The sequence below is a fragment of the Dendrobium catenatum genome, unplaced genomic scaffold, assembly GCF_001605985.2.
Source record: "Dendrobium catenatum unplaced genomic scaffold, ASM160598v2 fragScaff_scaffold_1089, whole genome shotgun sequence".
Classification (NCBI taxonomy): Eukaryota; Viridiplantae; Streptophyta; class Magnoliopsida; order Asparagales; family Orchidaceae; genus Dendrobium; species Dendrobium catenatum.
Genome location: NW_021319551.1, coordinates 1,254,209 through 1,268,692, shown reverse-complemented (window position 1 = coordinate 1,268,692; position 14,484 = coordinate 1,254,209). Strand labels below are relative to the sequence as shown.

The following is a 14,484-nucleotide window of genomic DNA, read 5'->3' as shown; positions in this document are numbered from 1 at the left end:
TCATATTTGAGGCTTCGTGAGCGTTTCAGCCCGGATCGGCGGAGTTCAATTTTTTTCCGACCAACAGGCCACCGCCTCTCACGCAAGCTCCAGCTAGTTTCAGAACTTTTCCTTTCCGTGAACAAAGCGTATCACTGCTGCCTCCCAACATCGCTGTAACCCTGAAGCAAAAGTTCCAACCTTTTGCAAGGTTCGGTCTCAGAGCAAATTGCAGGAGCGGAACGATTCCATAACTTTCTTTTTGGGCTTTTTCTTCTCTTTGATGGATGCCTTATCGCTGAACGCGAGAAGGTCGGCCATCCTCTGGCTCGCCGGCTTCAGGGAAGCCTGCTCCCTCCACCGAGTCTTCGTCTTCTGCTTCAGGCTTGTCCTCATAATTTCTCTTCTAATCGTTTCGAAATCTCTATGCGATTCTACCATCGATTTTGCTTCCGTGCTCATCAGTTTCTAATATTTGTGTCCAATTGATTTAGTTCGAAGGCGCTCGCAATCCGAACCGGGCAGTGCTTCCTGTTGAACGGCCTTATCTTCCTAGGAAGGTAAACTTTGGGTTCTCCTGAAAATTGATTTAAGAGGATTGCTATTGCTTTTAGCCTGGAAAGTAATTACGTAGTCACAGAAGAACTGATCAAGGCTTTAACGTGTTCAGTCTTTTATGGAGTTAAAATTGATATTTTTGAATTTTTCATTCATGCTTTATGTACTTGAAGGTGATGTAGTACCTATTGGTTTAGCTAAAACTAATTTGATCAATGTTAAGGAAATGAAAGAAAAGTGTAGATAATTTTAACAGCTACGGAAAATCATAATGATTAATTGTAATGTAGAAGATTAATGGTTTCCTTTGCATGATTAGTTCTGATATGGTGGATCTATTTGTATAACAAAAGAAGGATTAATATGAATGTATAAATAGTGAGACCAAATTATTTGTATCCTTCTCTTTTTAGTTGAAACATAATCAAGACCGTCAAAGCAAGCCCTGAATGTTTACTAAAATCAATTCACAAGGATATATAAGAGAAAAAAAAAATCCAATCCTTTTTCTTGTATTTGAATAGTAAACAGGATCTTAAATATCTGTCCTGATGAGCTTCTTCTGATACTCTAACAAAATTTATGCTCTACATTATGATGCTTCAGTCAATTGCAACATCCTTACTGCTAATTTTTGTCATTTATCCGATTTCATCAGCTATAGAGCTAAAATATTTCATGAATTTCTTCACTGCAGCATTACTGCTATTTATTTTTGCATTTTCATTTCAAAATAGTAATTTCAAAAAAGCTTTTGTCGCTTTACACTTCAAAATATTTTTTGGTTCACTTTATGCAGTTTATTTATGTTCAATTCCGTGGTCATGCCAACTTTGTTATGGATATTGCCAAGTGAGTGTGGGCAGTTTGTTTCAGAACACGTATGTCAGAGTAGAACAGCCTTGGCACTCTATTCCTTCACACGTCGTGTGCTTGTTGAGCTGTTCTATGTAAGTGAATGCAAGCTTTCCATTTAGTAATTTTAGTTCAAATGTTGATTGTTGCGGTAATTTTTTTTCTATCATTTTGTTGGAAAGCTTGTTTCAGTAAATTTTTCATTGACATTTCATGAACCGTGTAACATGATTGAAAAGAAAAGAAATATATCAATGCCTTTCTTTATGGTTTTGTGTATGTCAAATAGCATTGTTCTTAAGCTATTAGAAGTTCCATTCTAGCAGCAGTAGTGTAAATTATATTCTTTCTTCTCTGTGATTTAACAGGCCTTCTTGTTTTGGCATGAGTTCTTGTTTTTTAAAAATAGAGCATTATGCTCAAGAAAAACATATCTTGTTTGAGGTTGGACATCACCATTAATCTAAACCATATTGCTATTTGAAAGTTTGCTGTTAACTGTTACTGTCATCAATTTTGACAAATGATGTTAAAAAAATTTTAGCACCTCAATTTATCCTTTCAACCTTGCTAATAGGCATGAAACACCAAAATAATGAAAATCAATGAAATCTCGTTGGGACAAAAGAAAGGCTTACATTTAGTTGGCATAAGTCTGGCTGACCATTCTTTGAACTTAGATGAATAACACATTTATTACTATTATGAAATGACCCTAATTTTAGAATATTAATAAATTTTTGAGCAAAAATCAAATGAAGATGAGAGAATAATAACAATAGAGAGCACAGATGAAGACATAAACTACATAAATTTATCTGGTTTGGTGGAATACACCTTCGAATGCACAATTATTACATTGCTCCACTAAAACACTTAAGATATCATACAAAGTTGGAGTTGACGATAAAGATACTATTTTGTCGATTGTTTAAAATTGCACAATATGAGGCTTGCCTCAGCACAATTTCAATAAAAAAATGCCTCGAGTTTTTATTATGAGGCATGCGCCTTAGTTTGGCTGAGGCGTGAATAAATCAAACCTACATACACCTTCAAGCCGCAAAAGTTTCCTCTCAGCTACCTCGATCTCCAACCCATCGCCTCTGCCCGCAAACACCACCGCTGGGGATCACTTGGAAGCTACACCCTTTCAAAATTTTTGGAGTATTACTCTCATGTTTATGTTAATGATAAATATTTATGAAAGAGAAAGCTGATTGAAATAAATGAATAAAAAACATATTGGAAGGCATTGGACTTCACAAGATGAGGCATGGGAGAGATCAATTTTTCATGATGATGGCTCAAATAAAAATTGCATGATGATAGTGCAGATGATTTCTGAGTTGTTGCCAATTATTTTAGTTTTTTTTCAGGAATTAAATGTCGATGGGTATGAAATTGGGAAAGAAGGAATTTAGAGCTGAACTTTGTTTTATATAATACTTTTATGTAATTCTTATATTTTATGTTATTTTGCTATTGTAATATTTTAATTTCAATTCTATTTCACATAATATATCACTTGCCACTTTATGTCATGTGCAATTTTTGTTTCATATTTATGTTAATTTGTTACTTCATAATTCAATTAATATTGTTATCCATTAACATATTATTTGAGTATTGTATAAAATATCACTTTTAACTTTTATTTTCACTTTACAAAATTTTTGAATTTTGAGGCTTACACCTCAAAACGCCTTGAGACTTACGCCTCGCCACATAAATAAAAAACGCCTCAATACCCAATTGTGTTTTAAATCTTGATTTTGTCTATATTAGTGGTTGAAAGGCAACCACTTGTGAAAATAAGTACTAGATATTGAGAAGAAGACGTTGTTGCTATTGCTTTCTTCCCTTACATAAATACAAGATCTTCAAAATATTCCCTTTGCTCATAAAAATGCGTCAGTCAAAGATTTACATTTACAGGGGTGATTCAACCAAATTGGCTTTATATTATTTTCTTTTATTCTGTTCGAAGCCTCCAATATTTAGTTAAAAATTATTGTAATGCTATCACCCTTCAATATCTGTGTTGTGTTGGCATCCCCTCTCCCAGCACCTCACTAACCCTACCCAATAATTAAAGTTTCAAGAAAATTTCGCAGTAAAGTTTTTGAAATAACTTCTTGGGTTCAAACTATATTTTTCTTAAATATTGAGAGACGAAAGTTTTATGTGCAGGGAGGGGAGTAACCTTTGGATGGTTGCATCACCTACTTTTGAAAGACCAAGTAGATCCACCTCGTCAATTATTAATTTCTGCATTTGTTTCTGCGTTATTTTCCCCTTCCCTACGTAATTCATGGTTGATTCATACTTGATCTTATTCTTAGATATTACCACTGTGGTTAGACTAACCAATTTGCTGCTGCCTTCCAGGTTTTTTGGTTCTATCCACTTTATGCGTTCAGCATTATTCTGAGCACCATGTGGTAGGTCGTCTTACTTCCAGTGTAGTGTCAGATTTCATTTACTTTTTGCAGCTAGATTTCTTCATCATCATAGAATTTGTAGCTCAGCCAACTTCAGAATTGTCCAGAAAATTTTCCTCTGAAAAATTTCTACTAGTTTTTTTTTTTATTATTATTTTGAATCAATAACATCACAATTTAACTTAATGTGGAAGGGAGATGACTTCTAAATTGTTTTTTCTTGGCATTAGTATTACCTGAAAGTAATCTAGAATGCAGTAGCCTCCGTTTTATGACAATGTTCAAGTTAGGATGGGTTTCGGGTGGAGAATGACATTTTGTTTCAGAATCATGACTGTGGTTGTTTGAGGGTGTTGGCTGAGTAGCTCAGGGGGACACTATAAATTACTATCCGGGAGCTTGGATGATAAGTCGACTTAACCCTTAAGGAATATGGTTTTTCATGCACCTTTACAATTTGTGGGTTAAATATTATGGATCAATCACAAGTCATTTTTAAGCTTCTTAAGGTACGCATTTGATAAAGTTCCAAGAGAAGTCTTATGAAGAGTTCTAGAAAAGAAAGGGGTTAATAATGTTTATATTCAATTCATTAAGGATATGTATGCAATAGCTATTACTTGTGTTCAAGCACAAGGTGGTTTGACCAAGTGTTTTCCTATTTCTGTTGGATTACATCAAGGATCAGCCTTAAGCTCATATCTTTTTGCTTTAGTCATGGATTTTCTCACTAGACATTTGCACGAGGTTGCACCCTAGTTTATCCTTTTAGCTGATGATATTCTTCTTGTTGATAAGACTAGAGAGGGAGTTAAAGGTAAACTTGAATTATGGAGATCAACCTTAAAATCTAAAGGTTTTCGTTTGAGTAGATCGAATATATGGAGTGTAATTTTAGTAGTAATAAATCTAATTGGAGGATTGAAACTTTGGGCGATCAAGTCATTAATAAGAGTACACATTTTAAATATCTTTGATCTACTGTTCAGATTGATGGTGAAATAGATGAGGATATTATTAGTAGAATTCAAGTTGGATGGTTGAAGTGGTTGAATGCATCGGGCTTGTTGTGTGATAGAAAGTCCCCCTCAAATTTAAGGAAAAATTTCTATAAGATGGTGGTGAGAATTGTAATTCTTTATGGTGCAGAATGTTGGCCATTAAAAGAAAAGCGTAATATTAAGTTAAGTGTTGCAGAGATGAGGATGTTTAAGTGGATGAGTGACTTTACTCTTAAAGACAAGATACAAAACGAGCATATACATGAAAAGGTTGGAGTAACTTGTTAGGCCGGTTCTCTTTGAACCGGCCCAACTGGCCCAACTGGCCCAAAGGCCGGTTCTTTGTTATAGGAGGCGGACAAACCACCCCCTTGATGGTGCCACCCTAATCTAGTGGGGCACACTAGGCAAGACGATTAGGGAAGAAGAGGGGGGCGACTAGGAGTGGGAGGAAAAAGTTTCAATCCGGTGTTTGAAATTAGGGGAGGGATTAAATAGCAAGAATTATTTAGGGTTAGGGTTATGCATGTTTTGTTGGCTGTTTTTGAGTGTTATTATCTTGGAGTCTTGGACTCTAGATTTCTTCTAGGGATTGGGAGAGAAGATCCTCCTCTCAAATCGAGGATCTATTGTATCTTGTTTGGTTCATTGTTTATTTGATTTCCGTCAATCAAAATGTGTTGTTTTTGCTGAATTTTTCCATCCGAATCTTGTTCGTTTGTTGTTTTCTTCTCGCTTGTTAGGGATTACTTTGATTTCTCAAGAATTTCCTAACATAGCTCCAATGGAAGATAATATTAGAGAGAGTCTCCTTCGATGGTTTGGTCACATAAAACGGCGGCCTTCCGATGACCCGGTTAGGAGAGTAGATGTATTAGTCTATTAGATTTGTCTTATGTTAAGATAGGTAGAGGTAGACCTAAAAAGACTTGGTTAGAAAATATTAGAAATGACCTTTCTTTATTAGATTTAAATGAGAATTTGACTCTTAACATGACACAATGGAGAAAAAAGATTCATGTAGTTGACCCCACGTAGTGGGATAAAAGAATAATGTTGTTGTTATTGTAAGGTATGTATTTGCTGATGAAGGTTTCATGTAGATATGAGTTTTTTTAATGAATGTAAAGATTTAATTTGTTTTGCTTGATATCTGCTGTTTTGTATAATAGCATTACCGATCCATAAAATTTTTTTCTCTTTGCCAAACTTATACTCTGTTCTTGTTTTACCAATCCAGGTATAACGACATTGCTAGGTATGCTTTTGAGGTTCTCAAAAGAAAAGGGATGCATCTGGCAAAAGCTTCAGGAGAAAGAGCTTCACAAGACAATCAAAATGGCATGCATTCAAGCAGACCTGGTGGGCTTGAGGGGTCTGTTTCATTTCAAAAACTGAAATTCCAAGTTATCAGAAGCTTCAGCTAAGATTAATATCTTTGAAGTTAGAATTATCTTTTGCCTTACTCATAAATCTTTATCATTTATTCAACAGGGTTGTGGTTGGAATTGGTGAACAATTATATTCACTTCTTTTATTAACCTTCTTCTTCATAGAGGTGCAGTTATTTTGTTTAAATACCTTCAATGCGATGTCCGTGTTTTATATCTTTGATAAAGTGTTTTACGATGCATGGTGAATGTCAAGCTGGTTTTTCAGTTTCAATTTTGTTTTTCTAGTGTACTTACAACAGTGTTCTTTTTTAGAATTCAGGTTGTTGCAGCTCTATTTATACCTTACATTGGCACAGCAATCAGTTTTCTGCTCAATGCCTGGATGTATGCATATTACTGTTTCGAGTATGTTGCCCGCTTTTGGCGACTTTGTGTACCAATAGACTTTGAGAATAAACAATTAAATACGATTTTGTATGATGTTCTTTATGTTGCTTGATTGCTTTAATTCATTTTCTACTTTAATGTTCCCAGGTATAAATGGAATCTTTCCGAACTCAGTTTAGACAAAAGGCTGGAGTTCTTTGAATCAAACTGGGCCTTCTTTGCAGGATTTGGTACTGATTTCTTTCTTTAAGTTTATTTCTATTACACATAATGTAATGAGGTGTAATAACATAAATTGGATGTATAATCTAAATAATTATGGAATGCATAAGCATGCTCGGTTAATAGTTTTTGTGGTATATGTCATGTATGCTATTAACATTCTTTTGGTATTAATTTCAGGAAGTCCTTGCGTGCTAGCAATATTTTTTTTCTCTCGACTTGTGAGCTATGGTGTTATGGCTATACTTTTTCCTTTGGTATGCACTTTGACTAATTTTGTTTATTATTCATCATATGCATGGGCTTATGTTGCTTAAGTGAATCACTTTCATAAATCCATTTTGAACATAATGGCCGTGGGCATTCATGGCCTCGCTGGTGGCTAGTTGGTAATGCTAAGATACTGATAGATCGATCCAGCTAGTCCAACATTTGGGCCGACCCCTTGTTTACAACAGGCGTAAGCATGCTGTTTTTCAACCCCTAGTGTGTTCTCCACCCCCCCCCCCCCCATCGAGACCCACGGGTTAAGTAGAGAGAGAGGATGAGGGATTAGAAGGGAAATTTTGAATTAAGAGGGCTGTTTAGTTTTTTGGGAGTTAATTATTGTGTGCTTTATTTAGGAGGTTGGAATTAAGGTTACGGTTATCTTAAAAAAAAAAAAAGGTTACAGTTATCTTGATTATTGCTGAAGTTATGTGTTTCCTTGGTGTTTTTGGGCTCTAGTGGCATCTAGAGAGTTGGGAGAGAAATATCCTCCTCTCGAAGAGAGGATCAATTGTATCTTATTATTTTCTTTATGTTTTTATCAATTCCTACATTATAGTCGCTGTTTTCCTGAGTTTGATTGGAGATTTGTGGTGAAGTCTTTCTGAAATTCAATTTTTTATAAGATTTGCTTGAGATCTACAAGGGTTTCCTATCAGATACTTTCATATTAGTAATTCTAAGATCGGTCTTTGAGCCATGAGTTTTGGCCAATTTTTTAAACGCCAAGCGTATTTCTTTTCATGCTTTTACTGATTCTGATAGTGTTGTACCATGATCCAACCTAGTGTACGGTCTTGCATAAAATTTTTCTCCTTATTTTTCATCTTTTTTAGCTAGAGTACTCTGAACTAGATCTTCGTTAGCTTGGGCATTTTCAATTTTTTGGGAAATTTTAATGTTAGTTCCAAGGAGGTGCAGTATGTTGACCACTATATTTTTATGTACTTATTTTGGTTTCATCTGCTTTTTGTAATTCATTATTAGGTTTTCCTAGTTCGCTGAAGTCATCATCACCCAAGATTGTGTTCCTCAGTTGTCTTGGGCTTCGTTTGGGACGGCTTTTTTACTACTTAAAACAACTTTCTAGCACAAAAACTAAATTTTTTATACTAAAAAGCTGTTTTAAGTAGTAAGAAAGCCGTCCCAAACGATGCATTGATTTTCATGCGTTGCATATACAATGGATGCCGTGGCCTATTGAGATGGCATTTATGTCTTCATTAGATTTCCATTTCTGGGAATACATTCGACCTGTACTTTGGTGATCGTTTGGTGTAACTGAAGGCGTGTGATGGGATTCCTAAACCTATCTTAAGAATTTGACTTGGGGAGCCTGAAGGCAAGAAGTCTTCAGATAGACTTCCTAAATCCACCTTATGAATTTGACTAAAGAAGCTTGGCTAGTCAAGAAGTATTCATTATATAGATATGATGGCTTACTCTTGTTCAATATAGCCAGTTTAAACTAGATATGATGGCTGACTCATGTTCAATAGCCTCTCTGCAAATTCAGGATTAAGTGTATGTACATTAACCCTCCCGAGACCCTATAGGTTCAATGCAATGGATATTTTTATTTCTTTCAAGTTCCACCCAGTCTGAATACATTTAAAACTCGAGAAACTCAAGTAGGGAACGCCTGAAAATGGAAAGCGAAACTAAATAGGCAAAGCAATGAAATGTGCATTTAGACTTAGACTTCGTTTGGGATGACTTTCTTATTGCTTCTTAAAACAACTTTCTATTAAAAAAATTAACATTTTTTAACTAAAAAGCTCCTTTATGAAGCAGTAAGAAAGCCGTTCCAATCGAAGCCTTAAAGGTCATCTTTGCATCCAGGAGCTTATTTATTCTTCTATTTTTTGTTGTTGTCACTTGATCATTGTTTTTGCATTCATAATTGCATTTCTCTTTTACCGCAAAGCTGTGTATTTTGTGTTAGAAAAGCAATCATTTGATTGTCTATTGTTTTGTCAGTTTGTATTGACAGCAGCAGGTAGCCTGGCAGAGCAAGTTATTGATTCCATCAGAGGAGAGTGGAATGGAGGAGGACCTGGAAAAGTTCCAATATTTTATGCCGCAGACACGCTATCGTAAGAAATTGTTCACTTCTTAATCAACTTCGTATTGATTACGTATATGTAGCAGAAAATACAAAACTCTTGCTTCCCCACTGGTTGACACGCGCTATTGTAGGTCTTTCAGAAGAGTTTAAAGAGTTCTTTGCATGCTTCATTGCTTGAACGCATGATAGTTCATTGATTTATTAAGAATTCTAAACTTGCTAGTGACAATGTTGTTTTTGGTACTAGAGATTATGAAATTAAGAATCGAGAAGAGAGCTTAGTAACTTTTAGAATTGGAGTTTGAAATCAGAAATATTTTTCTTTTTTTTTTGGCTTGGAAGAAAAAAGTTTAAAAAATTGTAAGATGATTTTAGGAGAAAATTGACTATAAAACACAGCAATTGTTATGGATATTATTCTAGGAGTATGAACGGAATGATCAATAGGTATTCATGCCTTGAAATAAGATGGTAGAACTTTTAAAAGTTGCTAGTCTTCAAGAGAAGCAAATTCAAATTCTGTAGTCAAGAAAAAATTGATGCGGGAAAGATGGCTGGTTCTATTAACTAAATTTTTAGGCGAGTTTATAATTAAGTCATATATAATGATGTTTGATGATGGAGTAAGCATAAAATTGGTAAAGGAAAATGAAGGCTGTTAAATAATAATAATAATTAAAATAATGAGATATATTCTAGATTAATGGACCCCCAAAAATGATTTCAGAGATATGAATAATATTTTAGTCTGATTTATAAATACTTTTAATAGAATTTTTAAAGCTAAGAGGATTATAATTGTCAAATTATTCGAGAATAAGCACTTCATCACAAATATTCAAAAACAAAAAAGAAGTTCAATATGAATTTATATTAAGAAGATCCACTATGGATGTAGTTTTGTGTTAAGAGAATTAATAAAAAATATATAGAGCAAAGAAAAGATCTTCATATGATTTTTATTTGTTTTGAGGAGTGTAAAAATTGATCTGGTGCACAGTAAAAAAAAGGGTGTGTTAGGGATATGCTGAAGATATATGTGGTAGAGTATTAACCATTATTAATAGTAGTTAAGAATTAAGAAATAATGAAGGAGTTCTTAATCATTATAGGTTTACATCAAGGATCAACATGATGCTTGCATCTTTTTGTATTAATCATAAAAATGCATACAAAGGATATTCAAAGTGATGTTTCTTCATGTATGATTTCTTTACAGTCGGTGAAACATTTGTTAAAATACATGAAAATGCAGAGCAATGTAGAAATTTTTTACAAGATAACAAATTTAGAATTAGGACATCAAAGATTTGGTAAATGATATACAATTTTAGTATGTGTTATATTACTAATTATCAATCACTATTATTAGAAGATAATATCTAGTTAAGATGAGTTTACGCATCTTAGATTTATTATGCAAAAAAAAAAAAAAAAAAAAAAGGATACAAACGAGCTTGTAATTTCTAGAGGTAAGGCTAGTTGTTTCAATTAGGGAAATACTTATAATATGATGAGAGAATATCATAGAGGCTTAAAGATAAATTTTATAAGATTGTAACAATGTTAAGATGATCAAAGTATTTCGTAATAAACAATTCTTCAATAGACAAGTTGAGTATGATAAAAGAAAGGAACGCTAAGAAGTATTTGTAGCATAATTAAGAAGGATAAATTAAAAAATGATAATATGAGATAGATAGTAGGAGAACTTTTTATTAAAGATACAACAACAACAACAACAACAACATCAAGCCTTTGTTCTACCACGTGGGATCAGTTATATGAATCTTTTTTCTCCATTATGTCCTATTAAAAATCAAATTCTTGTTTAAATCTAATAAAGAATGATCATTTCTAAAATTTTCTAACCAAATCATTTTAGGTCTACCTCTACCTAACATAAATTTTATCTAGCATCTTATTGTTTATCCTCTACCCTTTATGATACATATTCAAGACATCGAAATTTATTTTTACTATCTTTCCTTTATTGTTTTATACAATGGCAGATAAGATAATCATTTGATTGTCTATTGTTTTGTCAGTTTGTATTGACAGCAGCAGGTAGCCTGGCAGAGCAAGTTATTGATTCCATCAGAGGAGAGTGGAATGGAGGAGGACCTGGAAAAGTTCCAATATTTTATGCAGCAGACACGCTATCGTAAGAAATTGTTCACTTCGTAGTCAGGTTCATATTGATTGCGTATTTGTAGCTGAAAATACAAAAACTCTTGCTTCCCCGCTGGTTGACACACGCCATTGTAGGTCTTTCAGAAGAGTTTGAAGAGTTCTTTGCAAGCTTCATTTCTTAAACGCATGAAATTTTTTATGATAGTTCATTGATTTAGTAAGAATTCTAACTTGCTAGTGAAAACGTTGTTCTTGGTAGTAGAGATTATGAAATTAAGAATCGAGAAGAGAGCTTAGTAATTTTTGGAATTAGAGTTTGAAATCAGAAATATTTTTCTTTTTTTTTTTTTGGCTTGGAAGAAAAAAGTTTAAAAATTTGTAAGATGATTTTAGGAGGAAATTGACTATAAAACACAGAAATTGTTATGGATATTATTCTAGGAGTATAAACGGAATGATCAATAGGTCTTCATGCCTTGGGATAAGATGGCAGAACTTTTAAAAAGTTGCTAGTCTTTAAGAGAAGCAAATTCAAATTCTGTAGTCAAGAAAAAATTGATGCGGGAAAGATGGCTGGTTCTATTAACTAAATTTTTTGGCGAGTTTTATAATTAAGTCATATATAATGATGTTTGATGATGGAGTGAGCATAAAATTGGTAAACGAAAATGAATGCTGTTAAATAATAATAATAATAATTAAAATAATGAGATATGTTCTAGATTAATTGACCCCCAAAAATGATTTCAGAGATATGAATAATATTTTAGTCTGATTAATAAATACTTTTAATAGAATTTTTAAAGCTAAGAGGATTACAATTGTCAAATGATTGGATAATAAGCACTTCATCACTAATATTCAAAAACAAAAAAGAAGTTCAAGATTGTGGTAATTATAGGGGAATTAAACTTATAAATCATACAATGATGTTATGAGAGAGAGTAATGAAGTATAAAATTTTATTGACATGGTAGATTAAGAAGATCAATATGAATTTAGATTAAGAAGATCCACTATGGATGCAGTTTTGTGTTAAGAGAATTAATAAGAAATATATAGAGCAAAGAAAAGATCTTCATATGATTTTTATTTGTTTTGAGGAGTGTAAAAATTGATCTGGTGCACAGTAAAAAAAAGGGTGTGTTAGGGATATGCTGAAGATATTGAAGATATATGTGGTAGAGTATTAACCATTATTAATAGTAGTTAAGAAATAATGAAGGAGTTCTTAATCATTATAGGTTTACATCAAGGATAAACATCATGCTTGCATCTTTTTGTATTAGTCATAAAAATGCATACAAAGGATATTCAAAGTGATGTTTCTTGATGTATGATTTCTTTACAGTCGGTGAAACATTTGTTAAAATACATGAAAATATAGAGCAATGTAGAAAATTTTTACAACATAACAAATTTAGAATCAGGAGATCAAAGATTTGGTAAATTATATACAATTTTAGTATGTGTTATATTTCTAATTATCAATCACTATTATTAGAAGATAAAGTGATATCTAGTTAAGATGAGTTTAGGCATCTTAGATTTATTATGCAAAAAAAAAGTGGATGCAAACGAGCTTGTAATTTCTAGAGCTAAGGCTAGGTGTTTCAATTAGGGAAATACTTATAATATGATGAGAGAATATTATAGAGGCTTAAAGATAAATTTTATAAGATTGTAACAATGTTAAGTTGATCAAAGTATTTCGTAATAAACAATTCTTCAATAGACAAGTTGAGTATGATAAAAGAAAGGAACGTTAAGAAGTATTTGTAGCATAATTAAGAAGGATAAATTAAAAAATGATAATATGAGCTAGATAGTAGAACTTTTTATTAAAGATATAGAAACAACAACACCAACAACAATAACAACATCAAGCCTTTGTTCTACTATGTGGGATCAGCTATATGAATCTTTTTTCTCCATTATGTCCTATTAAAAATCAAATTCTTGTTTAAATCTAATAAAGACGGGTCATTTCTAAAATTTTCTAATCAAGTCTTTTTAGATCTACCTCTACCTAACATAAATTTTATCTAGCATCTTATTGTTTATCCTTTACCCTTTATGATACATATTCAAGTCATCGAAATTTATTTTTACTATATTTCCTTTATTGTTTTATACAATGGCAAATAAGATGGCAGTACACCTCTTGCAATGCAATCGACTATATTCTACATTTTATAATCTCATCAGACTAGAAAATTTTCTTTGCGCTTGTTCTTAAACTTATTTCTCAATGTGATGTTGATTTTTTTTTCTTAAACAGGATGTTTGTGCTGCGCTTTATCCCAAATGTGAGAAAAGAACAGTGACAAGTTCAGCCAACTTCTGCATCAGGTCTCCTTTTCATGGTTTCCCTTCAACGGAAAAATAATTGAATCTACATTACATTGTTCTCCTATGGAAACCCTTCTTTGTACAAATGTTTGAGTATATATATGTAAGTGTAATTTTATACTGTAATATGACTAGCTTTTTAAATGTAAATAAGGTGCAAAGTAAGATTGTGGGCCGTTATGGAGGTTGAAAGCACAAATTTTGATAAAATAATTCTTAGAACTCTAAGAATCTCCTATGGCAACCTATAAGTAATTTTATATTGCAATCTTCAATCTTTAATCTTTAAATGTTAGTTTGTGTGTGTATATACAATATTTTATTTATTAAAACTTGGGCATAAAATTATTAATGAGGAATTATTGAATTTTTCCTCTAGTTTCCTTGTTTCTCTACTAATCTTCTTCTTCCTCTTCCAAGGGATTAAGGTGGGAAAAAATATTCCGTCAGGTTACCTGACGTAGAGATACATCAGGTAGCCTATAATAAGTCGCCATGTGCACTTATTCTTTGCCGCGCGGCCCGACGATCCGACTCGTACCAAATCTGGGATTACTATGTTCGCGTATTGCTCGGTATTTGCTCGGTATTGCTAGGTATTACTCGGTATTGCTTGACAATAACGATCTGTAAAGAGCAATACCGAGCAATACCTAAAAGAACTTGGTATTAATACCGAGCAATACCGAGTAATACCTAAAAGAACTCGGTATTGCTCGGTATTGGTCTTCACAGAATAGTATTTTTCATTTTTGTCGAGTAAAATGGATCAATACCTAGCAATACCGAGCTACACCAACTCCCGGGTCCGCTCCGGGTCGGGT

General features: G+C 33.1%; 1 protein-coding gene and 1 long non-coding RNA gene across 2 annotated transcripts; both read left to right on the top strand.

Annotated features, from left to right (window-relative positions):
- Window positions 1–9,207, top strand: LOC110098640 (protein EI24 homolog). Its single transcript, XM_028698473.1, has 10 exons — window positions 1–363; window positions 474–539; window positions 1,337–1,487; window positions 3,784–3,836; window positions 6,078–6,212; window positions 6,332–6,395; window positions 6,551–6,636; window positions 6,766–6,848; window positions 7,021–7,097; window positions 9,088–9,207. Exons 1-10 carry the CDS (start codon window positions 263–265, stop codon window positions 9,205–9,207), a joined length of 936 nt encoding a protein of 311 aa, XP_028554306.1. The 5' UTR covers window positions 1–262.
- Window positions 9,208–11,209: 2,002 nt separating this feature from the next.
- On the top strand, window positions 11,210–13,825 carry LOC114580546. The gene is made up of 2 exons (XR_003701993.1): window positions 11,210–11,339; window positions 13,590–13,825. It is a non-coding gene; the product is annotated as an uncharacterized LOC114580546 (long non-coding RNA).
- Window positions 13,826–14,484: the final 659 nt, after the last annotated feature.

Bases quoted from the DNA above. Each gene is read 5' to 3' on its own strand.
- LOC110098640 (XM_028698473.1), top strand. From the start codon at position 263: ATGGATGCCTTATCGCTGAACGCGAGAAGGTCGGCCATCCTCTGGCTC. The intron at 6,213-6,331 runs GTCTGTTTCATT...TTTATTCAACAG, and splicing joins AGACCTGGTGGGCTTGAGGG to GGTTGTGGTTGGAATTGGTG. The intron at 6,637-6,765 runs GTATGTTGCCCG...TAATGTTCCCAG, and splicing joins TATGCATATTACTGTTTCGA to GTATAAATGGAATCTTTCCG.